This window comes from Sycon ciliatum, chromosome 4, assembly GCF_964019385.1.
Source record: "Sycon ciliatum chromosome 4, ocSycCili1.1, whole genome shotgun sequence".
Taxonomy (NCBI): Eukaryota; Metazoa; Porifera; class Calcarea; order Leucosolenida; family Sycettidae; genus Sycon; species Sycon ciliatum.
Window position 1 is genome coordinate 17852593 of NC_088646.1, and position 21453 is coordinate 17874045.

Consider the following 21453-nt stretch of genomic DNA (forward strand, 5'->3'; position numbering starts at 1 on the left):
ATAATGTACATTGAGCATTATTGCAGCAATACAGTCTACGCATACGAAGTTGCGTGTGTGTGTTACTGTGGACAATACTTGGTCTGCTGAATACCATACAATAGTACTGTACTCCAACATCCCTTCCTAAAAGCAAGAGTACATAGCCACTGCTAAAAACTATAAACATTCCAAGTTTGAAAGGAAATGAGCACAAGGTACAGACGGACCTCCAAGCAAGACTTTCATCTAGATTCGTTTTGTACCCAAAGTATAAAACATCCAGAGCATCGTGAAATAAGGAATGTACTGCCCCTCTTTTTGAACGCCTCAGCATTCAACCCCTGCAATCAATGTATTGCCGCAAACTCCTCCTGCTAACCTTTCGTGTAATTCATAATAACTGTAGTGTGCTTCTTCATGACCTCGTTACACCTCTGTCACACACCCGTCGAACGAGGAGCACAGATGTTCCCCTGCTTCTTTTCCCGAGGATCATATCTGCCGCCGCCACACACAGCCCTTCATATCAATGTCCCGCTCTCTGGAATAAGTTGCCTGCATCTATACGATCACTGAAGAAACCAGGTCAATTCCGGACCGCTCTCTTACCCCACCTGAAAATTCACTGACTAACGTTGCTCACCGATCAAATAATTATGCAATCTTTCCTCTGCCGTCTTAAATCCTACTCTATTTTTCTTTTAATCTTTCCCTTACATTTGTGTAGGGGTGAAACGGTTAGCCTTTAAGGTAACAAACGGGTATCTGGCTTAATTAACGGGCGGGTTATCGGGTACCCTTTATCCGCCATACTATTTCCAAAAACGTTGCATTTGCTTGGGATCATAAGCGCAACATGTCTTTTACAGGCATTCTGATAGGAGAGAGATTTCCGGGCAACGATTTGCTACAGTAGCCTTCCGGATTTCACGCCAGGAGGATGCGCGGTCATGCAAGTACACTACATCGCGACAAGCACAGTGTGCACAATCACCTGATCACTGCGCTACATGCTAACAGTCAAAATTGTTGTAGCTTCAATGGATACCGTGATATGTAGCAGGATTGAACGAGGTAAACACACACACAAAATTGTGCACTGACTGTACAACTGTACAAGAAAGCTTATAATACTGTACCCTACAATCCTACACGACTATCGGGTACTTTTTTGCTGACGGATCAGCAGCTAAACAGACGGGTACCCGGGTTACCCGGATCACCCCTACATTTGTGTGCCTGTAACTTTAGTCGATCTCATGTAATAGGGAGGTTTAGGGCGCGTTTGGTTGGTACGAACTAGAACAGGATTCACCAGAACAGCGCGTTTGGTTGGGACTGCACCTGTTCTGGGTCGGCCAGAACATGTTCTGCTTGCTCCGGCCTTGAGGCCAGAGCAGACCGAGCAGTTTCACTTTTTCACAGTGAAACCTGGCGGGAACATCGATTTTGTTCCCAAATGATCACGTGCATACGCTTTTGGGTTGAACTCGTCGTACCGTACTAAGTGACCATGGTGACCCATACACATTTTGAAGAATGCACCAAGTTTGGCACATTTTTCCACAAAAATGTGCTCTGTTTCTGGAGTACCGTTTGGTTGGCATGAGGCTGCTCCATGTGCACCAGCTGTTCGATCCTGTTCTAGATCGTACCAACCAAACGCACCCTTAGTCCCACGTAATCCGTGGGTACTTTACGTGTGTGCACCACGTGATACTCAGTGACCCACGTACAGACGTTTTCCGATTCACAACATACCGTGTATGGAGGCTCACCCACGTTCCGCCAGAACGTTGGTGAAAATCAGAATGGAGCGCATTTTGCGAGCTGTGAGGGTGCTCAGCTGAAGAAGTTTCCGAAGCACGAAATCAGAATATTCGATGAGCTTCTCAGGCCCGGGTAGCTTCGTCTAGGTTTGGACCTTTCCCTTCATGCTTTTGTTTGTTCCGTGTGACTAAACACAACATTGCAACGTGGATCACCCACGTACGCGTTTCCGTCACGTGGGAACTAAACCTCCCTAATAAGGCAACACTGCCTGTTTGTTATTCGACGTTAAATAAACAAATCCAAATGCAATCTACACGATATTCAGTTCTTGCAAATGTAGGAAGATAAAAACTACACATCACGTAGATCCACATTCATTATTTCACGATACATCGATGGCGAGAAGCTAATCTGTCCCCTTGGATAACGAGATTCCACGGCAATTTTCGCAGAAATCACAGAATCTACACTTCTGCCCGCTGAATCTGAATTTTTGTGGATAAATTAGTAAAAGAACTACTACTTTGCAATCTGTTTGAGCACATTGCTCCTGCCACTGTGGGTGAGCACGGGTCTCTCCAAGTTTCTTCACTCACATACAATCTGTGACGGCAAAAGATAGTAGGAAAAGTACCCCTTCGTGCAACTAGTTGTCCTCAGCAAGGAGGGTGAAAAATTGCAGGAAGTGCCACAGCTTGATGATTTTCCTGCAGATAATGCTGCAGAATAAACCCCTGTCCTCCGGAATTTAACATGCGGGGGATAAATGAAACCCAAGGCACACAAGAAGAGTGTAATATGATTTGACAAATTTATTACAAGAGAAGATTAGAAAAGAAGCAGTACCGAATTGCCAGAGGCGAATAGCCGGACCTGAACAAAATACAAGAGAAGAATATAAAAGAAGAATCAGTAACATAACGTGACATAATGACATTCAACAGCAAGAAATAGAATAAAACTCTCAGTTGAATAAGTTGACATCACAAAGGTGCACGAGGCTGATGGCTAGCAGGCTACCAGCCACCTCGCGAGCTTCAGGCGCAAATTACAGACATCAGCGAGAAATGCACAAGTGTATCTTGACAATGATGAAACCCACCATTTTGCAAAATGACGATCTTCTCATTCTGTAACAGGTTGAAGAAGAAAGGAAAACCGGAGGTTAAGAAAGGTACATGCAAGCATAAACAAACAAATACGACCAGCAAACAAGTCAGTGATCGGAACTTTATCTTCAACAATAATCAGAGACTCTAGTCAAAATGATGTCATCATACTTGGGGAAAAAAGGCAAACAATAGAGCGAAAATACCAATTTACCTTCATATCCGAGTATTCGTGCTGTGTCTTGCCTAGTAGCACAGGACATGGGAAAATCTGCAGGAAAAAGTAAAGAATACAAAGCTATGAGGAATGGGAGCATGGGTGCTAGCTATCACCATTGGAAAGGATCGGGAAGCCAAGTCAGTGATCGGAACTTTATCTTCAACAATAGTCAGAGACTCTAGTCAAAATGATGTCATCATACTTGGGGAAATTGGAACGTGAAGAAAAGGGCAGAAAACTCACCAGGTGACAGTCAGTCAGAATGGCCAGAACTGTAGTGGACTTGTGACAATTGTCCGGGCTAGGTTTGCAGCACCTAAAGAGACAGGAGGACACCGTTTCGGATTAGAAAAGAAATGCAACAGCTGGAGAAACCAAAAAGGCAACAATAAAGCCTCAGAAAATGGTAAGAAGGGTATCGTCACTTGACATTCAGTAGCAGAACTGGTTAAATTTTTCATCAGAGGCAAAAGTTAAACCATGTGGTCCACACATGTGTGCGTGCATGCATGCTTACCATAGATTTGGAAAGAGGCCATCTGTGCGAGACCAGGAGCTAGAGAGTGAGGAGGCAAACTAGCTTTTTGCCAACACTTGCCAAGAGTCATGGAGGGAGCATACGTTCAAATCCGAACCCATCGCGATAGAGTGCATGGGGATGGGTGAGTTTGTAGTTTGGAGGCCACCTAGCACCTGTAGAAATGAATACAAAAATCGCACACCAAGAGAAAAGAGGTGCTATCAACACACAATGCCATACATACAAAGTAGAAAGAGACAACAAAGAGTCTCCTCAGCCTATGGGTAGTGTAGATCATTGGATCATCAACCAAAAGGTCAGCGTGGTGCATGATGCTGTCATCCTTGGAGAAAAAAGGCAGAAATTGTGCCGAAATAAAAGTCACAGAAATAGGAGAAAACTTACCAGTTCAGGTGACAAAGTCGCAACTGGCACTCATCGTGTCGAGCAGAAAGCGACTGCAGATCATGGCGAGATCACACTGCCAAGAAGTTAGTTGGGCAGACTTCTCAAACGCGCAGCAGAGAAGGACGAGATCGAGGGAGAATGATTTCGGAAATGCAGAATGGCCCCTGAAATAGGATGTGGCTTTGCCCTCACCCCCGGCCTTTCTACCGTACCCTCCGCATCCGGTCTAGCAGGTTACTATGGTTACACAGGCATGAGCTCATGACATAACTCATGAGCATGAGAGACGCGCCGGCCGCGTTACCATGGTTACCGTCGTGGCCTCGTAGGATCAGAGGACAAGGTGTAAAAATACTAAAAAAATACATAAATTTGCAAATGCTCTCAACAAAGTAGCAAAAATTATTTTGCAAAGACGCCAAACATTATTGTAGTTTAGGTAGTTCGCTTTTCTTTGTGGAAACCGAGTAGCATCCAGGATCCTGGTACCAAGCCAAAGCCATGCACCTTTCCTCAGTTCCTGTCCAAGTTGTCTTCAGATCTGCAGTTGCGAAGTGCAAGAGCAGGAAGTCGACTCTTTTTGAGTTCTCACAAACATGTACCCCAAGCCAAGGCCTGACTGCCCTGATCATGCACTATTACTTTACAGACAGGGTAGAAAGTTGTTAGTGGCAGCATTGTTATCACAGCTGTGAGTTTCGACTCGATGGGAACCGTCGACACGTATGTGGATGATTGTGAACAGAGGTATTACAATAATAGCAAGTAGCTGTGTTTGTCATTACAATATTTAGAAACTTTGCTTGACATATCAAACTGGTTTGACGACCACAGTTTCACTCTTGGGCACCAGTAACAGTTCGTAGCCCTTTTGGATTTGTCTTGAGTAGAATGGTGAACTGCATGTTCGACTCATACGCCGAGTTTATTGGGAAGGGCCCGACAGAGCCTGAGGCCAGTTGTACGGACTCGGAAGAAAAATGGACAGTGGCCGTTGTTGCTTTGTGCAGTTAGCAATATCACTATATCCACTGTCGCATTGAGATTAGAACAGTGCCAGGAAAACTTGAATCAATCATTCTTCACAGGACCGGCGGAAGCAGGTTTTGATTGGTCCGGCCATACCCTAGCCTTTCATACTCTGTGATGATATGGAGGGTATACACATGTATATAATGACCTCACCAGTAACACACATGTTGGTGGCCAAAAAGTTGGTCCGGCCATGGCCTGACCAACCGGACCGGTTCCGCCGAGCCTGCATGATTCAGGCAGAATCCTGGACATGTTTCATCCTACCACGGTTAAAGGGGAAGTATACCCTAAAATCAAATTTTCACCAGTCTTCTGCGTGCTGAGTCGAATGGTCTTGGTCCGAGGAAGCTGCAACGCTCCCTTCCTTCTTTTTTCCCAATCGAACCCGCGCACTTCCACCGAAACTGGGTGACTGCGCCCTACTAGATGAGGATTTGTATGCAAAATCTCACTAAAAGTGCTATGTCGTTCTTATAAAAGCACGGATGACCGCGAATGGCCCATATGTTGTAGTCTTTTGGACGCTGAGTCGACTGGTTTTGGTCCGAAAAGGCTGCGATGCGGCGTTCCTCCTTTATTCCCAATCGAACATGGTTGAACAAGCGGTCACGTGCTCCTGGTTGCCCAAATCACCTGGTCACCGCGCCAGCAGGCGACAACTTTCACACCAAGGTTCAACTCTAGTTCAACTCGAGTGACAGGACTGCACCAAAAAAAGGTCAAACAGGCTAGTAAGTTGTACCCTACAGGGCAGTGCAGGCACGGTGACCAGGTGACTGGTGTACGCAGGAGCACGTGACCGCTTGTTCAACCATGTTCGATTGGGAATAAAGGAGGAACGCTGCATCGCAGCCTTTTCGGACCAAAACCAGTCGACTCAGCGTCCAAAAGACTACAACATATGGGCCATTCGCGGTCATCCGTGCTTTTATAAGAACGACATGGCGCTTTTAGTGACATTTTGCATACAAATCCCCATCTAGTAGGGCGCAGTCACCCAGTTTCGGTGGAAGTGCGCGAGTTCGATTGGGAATAAAGGAGGAAGGGAGCGTCTCAGCTTCCTCGGACCAAGACCATTCGACTCAGCACCCCGAAGACTACAACTGGTGAAAATTTGATTTTAGGGTATACTTCCCCTTTAAGCTAGCACCCCCATCCCCATGCACGGTGAACACTGAAATCAGGGATGTGACCTATCTAGTACCGGTACAGTCCATTCAGAAACAGGGGCACAATTGTGTTTGGAGAAGAGTACACGTGTATATAACTCCGTGCAACTCCCGCGTGCAGTGCTGTCCCGACAAAATTTCAAGTTGACTGGATTTCACGATGCAATGCTCCTTGCGAGCGTGATTTCCGACGTTTCTACAAAGCTGTCAACCCGCCACATGTGTTTACTGGCACATATTGCAGGCCCGGCGGAACCGGTCCGGTTGGTCAAGCCATGGCCGGACCAACCTTTTGGCCACCACCGCGTGTTTACTATTCGTTTTAGGTCACGTATACTCGCCATATCATACACAAACTGTATGAAAGTCATGTGTATACTCGCCATATCATACACAAACTGTATGAAAGTCATGTGTATACTCGCCATATCATTCACAAACTGTATGAAAGGCTAGGGTATGGCCGGACCGATCAAAATCTGCTTCCACCAGTCCTGCATGATGTTTGCACAGAATCTAGTGGGGATGTGAGGATGTGTCCGCCACTGGTTCAGGATACGTCTGCTAGTATGGCTATACCATGCACATTGCATCATAAAAATGACGTCAACTTCAAGTTCTGTCGGGACAACAGGATATGCGGGAGTTGCACGCTCTTTTATTATGTTGTTAGGGGCCATCCGCAAATATAGATATTTATTCCCGTAGCTATGCAGAAGACGTTACTTCAGTAACGTCTGGCGCTAGCCAGGGTCCACACAGCTTTAATTTGGTATTTGTGTGTTTGTTTGTTTGTGTGTTTGTGTCACGCCTGGCGCTATCCCGTATCTGTCCCGTACCGTACCGTACCATCAAACACAGCTGGCCACATACAGCTGGCCGCACTATTCAAATAGGGCTTTCAAACGCAAGATCATAACGTGAAGCAACTTGGAAGAATGGGTATGAATGCGAAGTGTATGGGGGAATGCATGTAGGGCGATAGTGCGGGTTCGAATCCCAGGATATGCCTGAAAAAAAAAATAGGAGAATTGAAAAATTTATAACATCCCTATGCTTTTTTTGCCGTCATCAAGGCGGTAGACGGTGTCGTATTACCCTCGATCGTACCTATCCCGTACCGTACCATACCATCAACGACGGCTTGAAGGGAAACGACTAGTTTTCGTTTATAAATAAATATTGGTATTTACGGAAGGCCCCTTATGTGGTACCTTTTCTTTGGACACAAGTGTACGTCTGTGTACGCATGGTGTGTGTATCTGTATGTGTGTGTGTGTGTGTGTGTGTGTGTGTGTGTGTGTGTGTATGTATGTATGTATGTATTGTATGTATGTATGTATTGTATGTAGAGCGACGAGCTACCTTAATGTCTGTGGTGCCTCCTTTGCACCATGGCTGGTAGCTCGGCCTATTTAGCTCGTAGCTGTACTGATGAGGCCTTTATGGCCGAAACAGCTTGCTGTCTACAGCATTGGGTATGTATGTATTGTATGTGTGTGTGTATCTGTGTATGTATGTGTGTGCGCGTGTGTGTATCTGTCTGTCTGTCTGTCTGTTTATCTGTGTGTGTCTGGGTACTGACATATGGAAACATATCCACTGTAGTATCGCTTCTACAGCATTGTGAACACATGCAACCCATGCCTGGCATGTGCCCCTAATGCTGTGAAAATGGGCAATGAACAGATCCTCGACTTTTCCGGGTGTGCACAATGATTATGTTCATGTGTTAGACCAGGGTAGGGGTGCGTGTACATGACTGACCGACAATGTGGAGCTGTGCATTTGACGCTGTCATTTGGATAAAGCTGAACGTGGACCAGGCAGCAGACACCACTAATAGTAATACTGTAAAACATGTAATTTTAGGTGCATTGAAATTTCGGTGCCAGGGACCTGCCAGGCTTCAGGTGTAATTTAGAATTAGGTGACCAGCGTTCCCATCACATACAGTGCATACTCTAGTGCCTTTCAGGTGTAATTTAAATTTAGGTGCCTGGTTTCTCTACCGAAATCACCGAATTTTAAAGTGACACCGAAAATTACATGTTTTACAGTACCGTGCAGACTGTGCTGTACATATTGTACTTATACACAACGGCGAGAATTCTACAACAAGGATCTAGCCGCCTGTCTCTGTTCTCTTCTGCCTTTGCTGTCATTGTACGTATACGTACATGCCCAGATCAAGGGACTTACTAGTCACTTGCACTGCATGTTGTGAGAGGCTATGCGATCCTTATATTGCACTCTAATGCTTGTACGACGTCATCGGCAGATGTGCTTTGTAGAGATGTATGTGCCACCGGGTATGGAGGTGATCAATCACGTTTGGCATATGTATACGTCCAGCCGTCCAGTCTTTGGCGTTTAGCATTCTGGTACGAGCCACGTGCAACCTATTAAAACCTGATCTATGAGTTTCTCGCTGTCTCAGTTTCAACAAGATCGTTCGATCTGAATGTCGACACTACTAGTATTGGTCATTTCAACATGATCTTGCATCCACTCTGGGAACGACGCAAGGCTTTTGAGGGAAATGGTACATACGTCATGTACATGTAGTGCAAACAACAAACATAATATGTACTACTTGTACTTAACACACTCACGGTGTTGATTAGAGTCATTAGATAGCAATACTAGTAGAGGAATATTCAGTGCACGGTATGAAGATGCACAGATGGAACAAGCAACCAACACTGTACTGCTAACCAACCATGTCCATGGTTGATATAGAGGCTAATTCAGCCCAATAGGGGTTTTTTCTCCATGAATATATACGTGAACAATCATGGATGCTAAGAGTAAGAGGCTTGACCGCTACGGTTTGTTGTCATCGTCCAGACCCGGTTCAACATCATACATGTAGTTGTATGAGTAGTGATCACTGAGCTCCTCGTCTTGCTGCAATGTATGCCTGGCAGTGCAGTTGTGATTGCATGGGTAAGCGCAGTCCACAACCTGCGGCAACTTGCCGGGCTGATCGAAGTACCAGGCCGCGAACGTCTCGTGTGCTCGCTGCCCACGCACCACGTAGTTATCCCAGTGGGCATCTGCCACGCTCTGACAATGGGCGACGCAAGCATCGGAGAAGATTCCCGTGCTCACCGTCCGGTTCAAGATCGGACTAAAGGCTTTCAGGAATGTCTGGAGAAACATGCGAGGAAGCCATGAACACAGTTATGTAAACGCATGCAGGGGATTGTATAGGTCACTGAGTGTTATGATTTGAGATAGTGTGGCTGAATCATACTTAAAGTGCACGTATCGTGACAGAGAAGAGCTCCAGTTTAGGGTACTACAGACTACAGTATGCAAGCCAGACTTCCATCTACAGTGTTGCTCAATGAAATCCAGTCGTGTTGCTCAAGTTTGCGCCTTGCATCGTTTCGCAGCCCAGTGTTCGCAGGTCTATGGCTGCGCAACGCCCGGCGCGCACTTGAGTGACGCCACTGGATTTCATTGAGCTGCACTGTACATCTCATAGTGGGTGCAGTACTGTGCTTGTTACCATGGTGACAAAAGTAGTATTCTATTCAGTATTCGTGTAATTAAATTGCTGGGAAATGTCTTGAGATGGCCGTTAGATGTGCTACTTGACAAAAACACAGCAACCATGTCTACCTCTGCCCGTTTGGTTTCTAATCTTAGGAAGAAAACAAGTACAGTATACGGGCATCATTGCCACATGCCTAGCTGTTCTGCTGCTGTCGCCTATTATCAAGAGTACATAACCCCCCAGAGTGTGCAGCGCCGATCCAGCTCTGCATAGGGTCTTGGTCGAGCGGAATCGGATCTTCTGATGTCGTGCGTACACTCCACACCAGCGCAAGGCCGGTCTCGAGGCAGGGCACCATTGTTTTTGATCCAAGCGTACCCGCGACTCCCCGGGTTCCCCTCAGATGTGTACGGTATTATGACGCAAAGATCCGATTCCGCTCGACCAAGACCCTATGCAGAGCTGGATCAAGCGTTGCACACTCTGGGGGGTATGTACTCTTACCATTATCAAGAGTACATAACCCCAAGAGTGTGCAACTCCAGCTATGGGGTCTGCGACGGCAGAACTTCACATCACGTGATGAACCCGTGCACTCTAGTGCATGATAGATACTGGGTTGTACGCAGCCCAGCTTTGGGTACAACTCTCTTGTGGTCACTTTGCACTGTTTGCCAGCATAACCTTTTGAACCATGTCACGTGATGTGAAGTTCTGCCGTCGCAGCACAGCATAGAGGTTGTGCAGGCAGTTGCACACTCTTGGGGTTATGTACTCTTGCCATTATGCATAGACATGTCCAAACACACACACACCATCATTGCTCCATTTTTGATGTCGATCACCCTTTTTGCAGCTGTGAGACCTGATCTTACTCATGTACATGTATGTAAATAACATAATTCACCTACCGTCCGCCAGTTCAGGAAGATTTGATACTCTGACGCACTGCATTTGGGCGGTATGCAGGGTAGATGCAGCACAGTCTTCAGCTGGTTATAGTCATACAGCGACTGCAGGGCAAAGATCGGCGACGATATGTAGGGCACGCTGTACTGGGCGAAGAAGCATTTCCACTGGTCGGCTTCTGACATTGCCGCAACGCACTTCTGGTTCATGCCACTCGTCAGGTTCTGCGACTGAACAACTTCGAGCATTGAAGAAAAACGCAGAGAGAAGATAATACCCTGTAACCTCATCTCACCCGGAAAGGTCTGGGAAGGCTGGAGAGATCTGGAGACGTCGTTAGTGCATAGCTCTGCACATGCCACAAGCAACCCACTGTTTGAAACAGAACGGGTTTCCCTGGCCCTATCACTGTGCATCCACATGTATTTCAGACTACAATTTTTAATCGAATCCCGACCTCTGGATTACCGTCATCAACTAAGGATAGCTTGCAACTACAATCAGCTCAACAGAGTAACAGCGGCAGTGAGTAGGAGGTGCCCCATACAAGAAACCGGCTCACCATACAGCATCCGTGTTCGCTCAGCACGTTGTCCATTTTGACTTAGACCGTCGATGAAGTATCTGAACATTCAGACACGAGATCATAGTGACATACTGGTAATCATTATTACGTTGCATGCACCGTAGCCATATTACCATGTTCTATTTCGAAAGAAGATTGCAGACTCAGCGGAGAACGTTCAGGTTGTTTCATGCCACCAGGCAATCATCAGACACCTGATGTGAGTGGCATATCCCTCAACCAGCACCACTGCAGCATTGGCTATTAAAGCGCCCGGAACATACAGCCCGGCATGCACATCTCATTACATCAACGTATTCAATCCCAGTGCAGGAGATCGAGGTTCTTTTTCTTTTCTTTTTTTACTTCGCGAGGTTCACCTAGAGACCGGCAGTTATTGATTCTCCGGACTGATACCTGTTTTGACCTTCGCAAGGAAGTATCGTAAGCAACAAAGCATGTGACATCAAGCATGCAGTCATGTCTAGACTCTTCCAGTTACAACACCACATACTGAGCTTACCCTGCATCTGCCAGTACAGCATATTTGCATGTGCTCGGTATCCGCTTGGTTTCAACCGGGTAGTCAGCATGCAGATACGTTGCTAGACCACCGGCTGTAGAGAAAGAGAGTCAAAACACCAAAAAGGTCTGGCCAGAAGGAAGTACACGATTGTAGAACGGAGTTACTAAACCATGAGAGGAAAGGTAAAGAAGAATGTTTTCAAGACACCTCAGAGATTTTGCTATGATTCACCAGGAGAGCTCCCATCCATTGGACGGAAAGAAGGTGGAGGAGTTTGAAATGGAGCAAGTCTATGAGCAGCGATCATCCAATACATGTAACAATAATAGTGAGAGGGTGCAGCAAGGCTGAGCACTTATACCATTGCGCGTGATCACCATTACTTCGGTACACACAGCATTCTTTCCCTTTCTTCACGTGTGAAACGCAGCGGGCTATTCAATAACGTGTCAGTAAAGGCGCACACGTAGCCGTCGCACATCATAACTATCTCTCACTTGACACGAACTCTCGTCATAATAATTAATCATCTGTAGACACAAACCTTGACCGTCGATGAGACAGTGAATCACTGGTATCACTGGTATGTTCGGCGGCTCACTCACCTGAACATCCTGTGAGGATTAGCTCCTCTGCTTCTCCCAGCTGTTCAGAAAAGGTATCGAACACGGCATCCAGAATCCTCTTGCCCCTGCCAACGACAAACAGTATGAGTACAGATAAGGTTCTCCAGCGTAATATGTAACGGTTTCCCTGGGGAATTACTCGGTACATATGCCTGACCACGATTCTTACACGGTACATGCACACAGTTCTAAACAGAAAGCCAGGATCAAGGCAGTGAAAGCCATGATCAAGGCAGTGAAAGCCATGATCAAGGCAGTGATAATTGGGATAAGTGAGTATGATCTATCTGTTACCTCATGTAGAGACTGGTGCCGTTCACGACGAGAGGTTTCTCACTGCAGGTCACAGACATATGGAAGAAATATGCACACCCTTTATTAGTAATAATTATTGTCATACTTGGCCTCTGTAGTAACTCTTTTAATTCCCGTAGCTATGCAAAAGACGTTACTTCAGTAACGTCTGGTGCTAGCCAAGGTCCACACAGCTTTAATTCCGTGTTTGTTTGTTTGTTTGTTAGTGCCATCGGCATGCCTGGCGCTATCCCGTACCTGTCCTGTACCATACCATCAAAGACAGCTGGCCACAATATCCAAATAGGGCTTTCAAATGCAAGATCATAACGTGAAGCAACTTGGAAGAATGAGTATGTATGCGAAGTGTAGCGGGGGAATGCTTGCAGGGCGATAGTGCGGGTTCGAATCCCAGGTTATGTCTTGAAAAAAAAACAGGAGAAATGAAAAAATTATAACATCCCTATGCTTTTTTGCCCAGGTCATCAAGGTGGTAGACAGTGTCGTATTACCCTCCAATGCAAAGAGAACGTTTGATGTAGCCAATCAATGGAAAAAAAACATTTCCATCACTGGCATCAGTTCTAATAACATGCAAGATGAGCTAGGCAAAAAAAGCATAGCGTAGGGCCCTGAGCTTCCAAGCTCTCTCGTTAATCTGTATGCAGGGGATGGCAGATTTGCAGTTGGCTAGAGCGGGGAGTCGTGAAAACCCAGGGAGTTACTTCCACAAACACTCACCGGTTGCCCGAGAAAGACCCTCCATCGCAGTAGGGCATGTACACCACGTTGTAATCACAGAAGACTGGGTTGGTTTGGCAGTCATCGGCCAAGAAACCAGCATGCAGGAATGTCTTATTCGGTGCAAAGTACTTGGATGATCCGAGACGAGTTCTGCTTCGTGTCAGACAGTCCTCATCGCTGAAACACCATCCACCACCCTCCTGATGAATGATCCATTTCTTCAGCGCAGTTCCCTGTCCCTGTCTCCAGTAGTAACCTGGTGGTGTGCCATCTAAGCACACAGCACCCTGAACAACACAATGACATCAACCATGATAACGCTCGGCTGTCGTCTAATCTCTTATTCTGCCACCTACATCGTCTACAGTATGCGTGCATGTTTGTATGTGCGTGTATATGGTATGTGTGTGTGTGTGAGAGTGTGTGTGTGTGTGTGCGTGTGTGTGTGCGTGTGTGTGTGTGTGTGTGTGTGTGTGTGTGTGTGTGTGTGTGTGTGTGTGCCTGCTAATCTGTCGGACGGCCTCCGTCTTGCCAAAGCATTTGGAAGCTTGAGTAGTTTCGGCTCCACAATCCAGTGTATCGCAGGGAGTACTAAAACCTTTTCAGTACTCCCTAGTCATTAACTTACTACATAGCTTTCATGGCTGAGGCTGCTGGTATGTCTATTGTCTCTGGATTCCTAGCACATGGCGTGTGTGTGTGTGTGTGTGTGTGATGCTGTTCGGAGAACTGCCCTACAAACGCCCGCAACATGGTCCCAAGAAGCGCTGGCGGGATGTTGTGTCCTCGGACTTTGCTGTCGTTGGTTTGCCTGAAGCGGACTGGTATGACACAGCGCAGGAGAGATCCACCTGGTTTCAGTGTTGTCGACAGAGGGTCGAGAAGGAAGCCCCAGACATCCCGTGCCCCAACTACCGCTGTGACAGAGTGTTCCGTCGTCCTGGTGACCTCAAGCGGCATGCGCCATACTGCAGATTTCGAGTTTAGAGCCTCAGCGTGAGGAAGCCATCGCTATCATTGCTACGGCAATGGGCGTTCAAGGTGTGTGTGTGTGTGTGTGTGTGTGTGTGTGTGTGTGTGTGTGTGTGTGTGTGTATGTGCCTCATTTCTCTAATAGCCGGCCCAACAATGGACTAAACACTAAACAGCTGAGCATTCTACTATCCGCAGTTTGAACGCCTCCTTCACAGCCCTTGTCTAGTGGAACCGACTCCGAACGACATGACATTGTGCAGGTGTACCTATGCATTGGATATTCAAGTGATGCTTCTCCAGGCGTATGGTGGCATGATTATGATGATCCCAGTGCTGCCAACCTGCTCGGGTACTGTACCGGGTGCTCAGTAAGTCGTACATGGTCTTGGTCCCAGGAAGTAATGCGTCACGCGAACTGTAGCCTAGTGTAGGACAGCCAGCAATGGTGTGCAACACACGTAGACTCTACACAACGCTTGAAAGCTTTGTCACTGTCTGAGGCTCGAGGTTGCAGTCAGGAACACTGTTTTTAGCGTGATAGTAGGTCTACTCCGCAGTTTTATGTGCTCTGCATGCAATTATGTACATAGTCATGTACATGTACATGTAGTAACATGCCATGTACATGACTTGTAGAAAAACTGGTTCATCGTCAGCTGATCCATACTTCTCAGTTTTCCGTACGATTTCGGTCAATTTCCGTACTGCGGACGAAGAAGTGAATTTCCGTACAAATACGGAAGGTTGGCAGCACTAGGGACCTTTCGCACCCCGCGGACGGATACGAAACGAATGCTGATTCGTCACCTGGGTTCGAGGATTCGTCAGAGTCCCTGCGGAGAACTCGTTTTCACGAATGGAGGCCTCTTCATTCGTGGCACGCTCCGAATCCGTCAGGTACACATTTATTTGGATAGGTACACATGTTTTGCAAGGTACACATTTTTCCCCTGATTCCATGATCCATGCACGTGTGCGTGTAAAATCCCGTACGCCAAGCTACCGGAGCCCGCGGCCGTATTCGTAGTTGCCATGCACATTTGCATGACGACTTGCGAAACCTGAAATCTGTTTTCAACGAAACGATTACGAGCCGAATCAAACTTTCGTTTCGCATTCGTTTCGTAGCAAATGCGAAAGGTCCCTACTGTCAGATCCACCCATCCCAAATCTAGATCCAAGATCATTCATTTCGTCATAATTATACGTGTACAATGTACATGTACATGCATCATCTGCTTTTGCGAGGATGTTCCCAGTGCCTTGGCTGATCCGATACTACTATTATCCTCGCTTGTTGGTGTATGGTGAATCTCTCACCTTGCTGCCTGCTGCCTCTGTGAGAAGTGTCAGTTCGACCGTGGCCGATCGAGCGTTAGCCAGCAGTGACGAGGAGCTGATCGCAGGAAGGAGTAGGAGAAGAATACACACAGCACTGGATCCAGTGGAAGTAATCAGGCTGTAACTCATCTTCACGTCCGGGGGAGACCAGGGAATTCCCAGCGCAAAGCTCAAGGAGACCGCAAGCCCTTTTTAGTCTAGGTATTTTCGTCCGAAGTAAACAGCCACAAACTTATTACCCGTTCATTGATCGCCAACATGTGTACTTGTAACCATAATGATTACCAGTAGCCAGGGAGTCGTATTATACGAATCCCTGCCACTGCCAGTAACCAAGCGTAGTAGTGCTACTTGACGTTAGATATCCGCGTAGCGCCAGCCCATGCCTGTTTGCACAGCACCTTGGCAACAGTCTAGCCATAACCATGATGATAACCTGGTAACGACTTACGTAGGTGGTGATCACAATAGATTTGGTCTCCATGACGGCGAGTTTCCCTGACTGTACAAACACAGATCGCTTCTGCTGCTGCTTTCGTTTTCTAGTGAGTGCGGTAAAAAGATTTCGTTGACGGATTGCACACTGTACAGGACGTTCCTAAATGAGGGGAATGAATGGACTCCGCGCTCCTATTATTAAAGGGGAAGTATACCCTAAAATCAAATTTTCACCAGTTGTAGTCTTCGGGGTGCTGAGTCGAATGGTCTTGGTCCGAGGAAGCTGAGACGCTCCCTTCCTACTTGAATCCCAATCGAACTCGCGCACTTCCACCGAAACTGGGTGACTGCGCCCTACTAGATGGGGATTTGTATGCAAAATGTCACTAAAAGCGCCATTTCGTTCTTATAAAAGCACGGATGACCGCGATTGGCCCATATGTTGTAGTCTTTTGGACGCTGAGTCGACTGGTTTTGGTTCGAAAAGGCTGCGATGCAGCGTTCCTCCTTTATTCCCAATCGAACATGGTTGAACAAGCGGTCACGTGCTCCTGCGTACACCAGTCAGCTGGTCACCGTGCCTGCAGGGTACAACTTACTAGCCTGTTTGACCTTTTTTGGGTGCAGTCCTGTCACTCGAGTTGAACTCGAGTTGAACCTTGGTGTGAAAGTTGTCGCCTGCTGGCGCGGTGACCAGGTGATTTGGGCACCCAGGAGCACGTGACCGCTTGTTCAACCATGTTCGATTGGGAATAAAGGAGGAACGCTGCATCGCAGCCTTTTCGGACCAAAACCAGTCGACTCAGCGTCCAAAAGACTACAACATATGGGCCAATCGCGGTCATCCGTGCTTTTATAAGAACGAAATGGCGCTTTTAGTGACATTTTGCATACAAATCCCCATCTAGTAGGGCGCAGTCACCCAGTTTCGGTGGAAGTGCGCGAGTTCGATTGGGATTCAAGTAGGAAGGGAGCGTCGCAGCTTCCTCGGACCAAGACCATTCGACTCAGCACCCAGAAGACTACAACTGGTGAAATTTTGATTTTAGGGTATACTTCCCCTTTAACCACATCACGTCATGTATTACCGAGTATGGTTTACAAACAATTGTGCACTACCCTCGTTGATTATTTACTGCAAGTTTTGCGTAGCTAAAGTATGTTAACGCGGTGACGTAATGTTTTCACTGTATGCTGATGTCTATCACGCGCGTGTTCGCGCCAGCTCACGGATGCGCCGTTGTGCGCATGCGCAAACTCTCCCAGCAGCTCGCTTTGCATACGTACGCCCTTCAGCAGCCTTCGTGCCTGGCTCTCTTTGTTAGTTGCATTGGCTCGCATGACTCTTGCTCCGTGTTTTCAAACTCCGGAGTTCTTCAGTTCTGTTCAGACTTCCTTGTACAAGGTGACATCGTCGTTTCGGTCTCTTGTTGCCTAGTTGTGGTGTCCAGTCCCTGGGCGGGCTGGAATTCTGAGTGCTGTATCCGCGGAGTGGTTTACTCAAATTTTCTCAAATTTTCCCACGCTGAGGCAAGAGATGTCGCGCAGGTCCGCCAGGTCATCTTCTAGCCCCTACGCTAGAGCAACATCCTCCCCTGCTCCTGGAACCACCCAGGCCAGAGCCCCGGCCCAGAACCTCGCGCCGCCTCGTGCTCCTCGTGCTTCGGCTCTACCTGGCCAAGTGCCTCCGTCTCAGTCAATGCCGGCCGGCCACCCACCCCAGCCCACGCTGGCGAGCCAGATCTCCGCCGCCGTGGCTGTTGCTATTCAGCCTCTGGCCGACAAGGTTACCCTGCTGGAGCAGGCTGGCGCAGCCCAACTCGCCGGCCCAGGAACTGGCGTAAACTCGGGACTCGCTCATGTTCCGACGTTCAGCGGGGCCTCGCTTTGTGCTGCCGGATCAATCGCCACTGCAGCGCCGGTTTTACCAGTATCAGTACCGGCTGCCAGCCACCCGACACAACAGTGGCCGTCATCTGGAGACCTCCCCGTGGTGCCGCCTCGCCTTCGAGACCGGATTGTGCGAGGTGAGTTCACAGAATTAAGCGATTTGCTGCCTGAATCCCTGGGCTTCGAGGGGGATCATGATGTGATGCAACTCGACGTGGGCGCGGGCCGATCTGTGCAGCTCGTCCCCAAATCTTCCCACCGGCAACCCGCCAAACGACACATCTATGATCTTGCCACATGGGTGGAAGCGTTCACCACATACTCGAGGGTGCTGGCCGACGCCTCACCACAGCTGGCAGGTGATCTCTGGGCGTATCAGGCCATCATTGTCGATGCCAACGTCCGGTTCCACAATGATGCCTGGCTGTCCTACGACCGCAAATTCCGTATGGCCACGGCGTCCCTCCCTCACCGCTATTCCTGGTCCGTCATTGACCCGAACCTGTGGCAGTCTTGTCTCACGGGCCGTGGGCGGCCTCCGTGCCAGCGTTGCTCCATGGTCCATCCAAGTCAGCCCAGCAGCTGCCCCTTTCGTGGGGGGCTCCCAGCCCCAACAGCGCCTACGGGGAGCCAGTTCTCGCACCAGCCTGGCTTTGACGGCAAAGCCATCTGTCGTAATTTCAACTTCGGCAGCTGCTTGCTCTCCCCCTGCTCCAGAGCACACGTCTGCATCCAGTGCCGCGGCCGTCACCCCGCACGCCAATGCTCCAAGTCTGGTGACTCGACCAAGAAATAACTCTCACCCCAGTGGTGACGCTGCTTTATAGGTGCCCACTAGCACGCCTGTTCATGTTCAGCGCTTTATCAATCTTCCCTCTCCTCATCCAAATGCAGTATTTCGCTCTTATGGTTCACAAGGCATGCAGTATGGCTTTCGTATTGGCAGCTTTCGCCCCATTGCATCTTCTGTTATGTCTCCTAATCACTCTTCGGCTTGTGCTTGCCCTGCTGAGGTTACTACTCATCTGCTTAACTGTTGTGACCGCGGAGAAACTGCGGGCCCATTTGCATCTCCGCCATTCCCTCACATGCATATTTCTGGTTTGGGTGCTATCCCGAAGTCTGATGGCAAACTGCGTATCATCCACGACCTCTCGCCCCCTGCCGGCTCGAGTGTGAATGACGGTATATCTCGGGATGAATTCAGCCTGCAGTACGAAACTGTCGATACAGCTATCTCTCTGATCATGCAGGCAGGGTGTGGCGCTCTTTTGACGAAGGTCGACAGGAATGCATTCCGTCTCTGTCCTGTTGCCCCCTGTGACTGGCCTCTTCTGGGCATCTTCTGGCAGGGACAATTCTATCATGACAAAGTGCTACCATTTGGATTGCGTTCTGCGCCATACATATTCGATAAATTCGCCACAGCAGTCCAGTTTATTCTCGAGGATGCATGCCACCTAAGCCAATTACTCCCCTACCTGGACGACTTTCTGAACGTTAGTCCGCCCCACCTGCCCGTTGCGGAACATCATCGCTCACATATCTTAGACATGCTCCGCTATTTGCAGATACCGGTGGCCTCTGAGAAAGTCGAAGGCCCATCCACATGTCTCACCTTCCTCGGCCTGGAGCTGGATTCGCTGACGTTTGAGATCCGGTTACCGTCCGCCAAACATGGGGCGTATCTCGGCAAAGTCAACGGCCTCCTTCAATCAGGCATGGCGTCCCGGCGCGAACTCGCCTCCGTGTTGGGCAATCTCTCGTTCGCGGCCCGGGCTATTCCTGTCAGTCGTACCTTCCTGAGGCGCCTGTACGACCTTGACCGTGCAACAAGCAACCTTCCAAAGCACAAGGTTCTCTCTGGCAATAGCACCGTCATCCAGGAGGACATACTCAGCTTCAGAGCGGCGGTACCTGGATTTCTGTCAGCAGCATGGCGTTGTGGCCCTGCCTGGAAGCGACGTTCCACTGTGCTACTACGCAGCCCTCCTCATGCGCACACTGCGGCCGGCCTCGGTTCGCACATATATGTCAGCCATCTGGAACTTACACGTCGAAATGGGCCTCGAGTACCCGAATCAGCCGACGTCCCTGCTGTCACGAGTGTTAAGAGGCATAGCCCGTTCGTCGGGACCTGGCCGCCCTCGTTTGCCTATCACAACACCCATCCTCCGGCAACTCTGCCAACGCCTCCAAGTTTCCTCCATGCGGCACTCAGTTGACTAGGCAATGCTGCAGTGCGCCTTCACCCTGGCCTTTTATGGCTTCCTGCGCTGTAGTGTGAGCTCACCTCGTTGACGTTTGGCAACGTGGCCCTGGACCAACAATCATTTCGTATCACCATCACGCTGCTGCAATCAAAGACGGACCCGGACGGTAGGGGCACGGTAGTCCACGTGGGCGGCTGTACCTATGTCATCAGCTGCCCTGTTACGGCGATGGTGCGGTACCTGACGGCAGTGTCGGCAGAGTCCCAATCTCCTAGAGATCAGCTGCTCGTCTACCACAATGGCCAGCCTCTGGCACGAGCGGACGTCACGAGGGAGGTGCGGACCCTCCTACCGCTTTGTGGGATTACAGATCCGTCCAGCTATGCCAGCCACTCATTCCGGATCGGAGCAGCCACGTCTGCAGCTATCGCAGGCGTACCAGAGCACGTGATCCGCCATATGGGGCGATGGCGCAGCGACGCCGTGCTGCGCTATATCCGTGTTGAGCCATCCGAGGTGCGGCTAGTATCAGAGAAGCTAGCCACAGTGAGTGACTGACCAGTAGCGCTGCACCTTGACGAATGTCTCCTCCGGTATACATACCAACTCTCAGTACCGCTATCGGTACCTAGATTTCTTGACTGCTAGCAGCTCCTGCTATACTCCTCGTTCAATGCTCGCGTTATTTCTGAGCACTGATTTATTTGGTTGGCCCACCAGGGTAACTAGCTTGGGCACTGAACTCTCAGTAGCTGGCAGCATTCTCTCTACTCTCCCGAATCACTCTATTCGGTTACTGCCCTTGGCAGGTCAGCCGCCATTTCGGTCTCACTCCGAATCACTCTATTCGGTTACTGCCCTTGGCAGGTCAGCCGCCATTTCGGTCTCACTCTCGGTCCCCGCCTCTGTCGGGTCGGCCGCCTCCATGGTTACACACTGCCAGCTCCTTCGCCCAGTTACCCTGTGGTGCCAACCAACTACTGCTGTGTCTGTGTGTGGGTCGTGTATGCCTCCGCGTACGGAGCATGCGTTAATGCAAGTTTTGCGTAGCTAAAGTATGTTAACGCGGTGACGTAATGTTTTCACTGTATGCTGATGTCTATCACGCGCGTGTTCGCGCCAGCTCACGGATGCGCCGTTGTGCGCATGCGCAAACTCTCCCAGCAGCTCGCTTTGCATACGTACGCCCTTCAGCAGCCTTCGTGCCTGGC

At 48.9% G+C, this 21453-nt stretch overlaps 1 protein-coding gene, 1 long non-coding RNA gene and 1 other non-coding gene across 3 annotated transcripts; all 3 read right to left on the reverse strand.

Annotated features, from left to right (window-relative positions):
- Positions 1-2552: 2552 nt before the first annotated feature.
- LOC135813642 (uncharacterized) lies at positions 2553-4289 on the reverse strand. Its single transcript, XR_010553064.1, has 6 exons — positions 4010-4289; positions 3602-3777; positions 3328-3400; positions 3079-3135; positions 2858-2885; positions 2553-2628 (listed from the first exon to the last, which is right to left on the reverse strand). It is a non-coding gene; the product is annotated as an uncharacterized LOC135813642 (long non-coding RNA).
- Positions 3478-3553, reverse strand: LOC135816251 (small nucleolar RNA snR61/Z1/Z11). The gene has a single exon (XR_010553377.1). It is a non-coding gene; the product is annotated as a small nucleolar RNA snR61/Z1/Z11 (small nucleolar RNA).
- Positions 4290-8705: 4416 nt separating the features above from the next.
- On the reverse strand, positions 8706-16000 carry LOC135814776 (uncharacterized). Its single transcript, XM_065327946.1, has 8 exons — positions 15681-16000; positions 13383-13672; positions 12642-12683; positions 12327-12412; positions 11719-11812; positions 11193-11254; positions 10633-10868; positions 8706-9369 (listed from the first exon to the last, which is right to left on the reverse strand). The coding sequence occupies exons 1-8, from the start codon at positions 15828-15830 to the stop codon at positions 9043-9045; spliced, it is 1287 nt and encodes a 428-aa protein (XP_065184018.1). The 5' UTR covers positions 15831-16000; the 3' UTR covers positions 8706-9042.
- Between the last annotated feature and the right edge of the window lie 5453 nt (positions 16001-21453).

What these genes read in the sequence shown, in the direction of transcription:
- LOC135814776 (XM_065327946.1), bottom strand. Translation starts at nt 15,830, where the DNA reads ATGAGTTACAGCCTGATTACTTCCACTGGATCCAGTGCTGTGTGTATT. An exon ending in AATCCTCACAGGATGTTCAG is followed by an intron (nt 11,813 to 12,326) that starts GTGAGTGAGCCG and finishes CTTTCTCTACAG; the next exon opens with CCGGTGGTCTAGCAACGTAT. An exon ending in GCGAACACGGATGCTGTATG is followed by an intron (nt 10,869 to 11,192) that starts GTGAGCCGGTTT and finishes CAATGCTCGAAG; the next exon opens with TTGTTCAGTCGCAGAACCTG.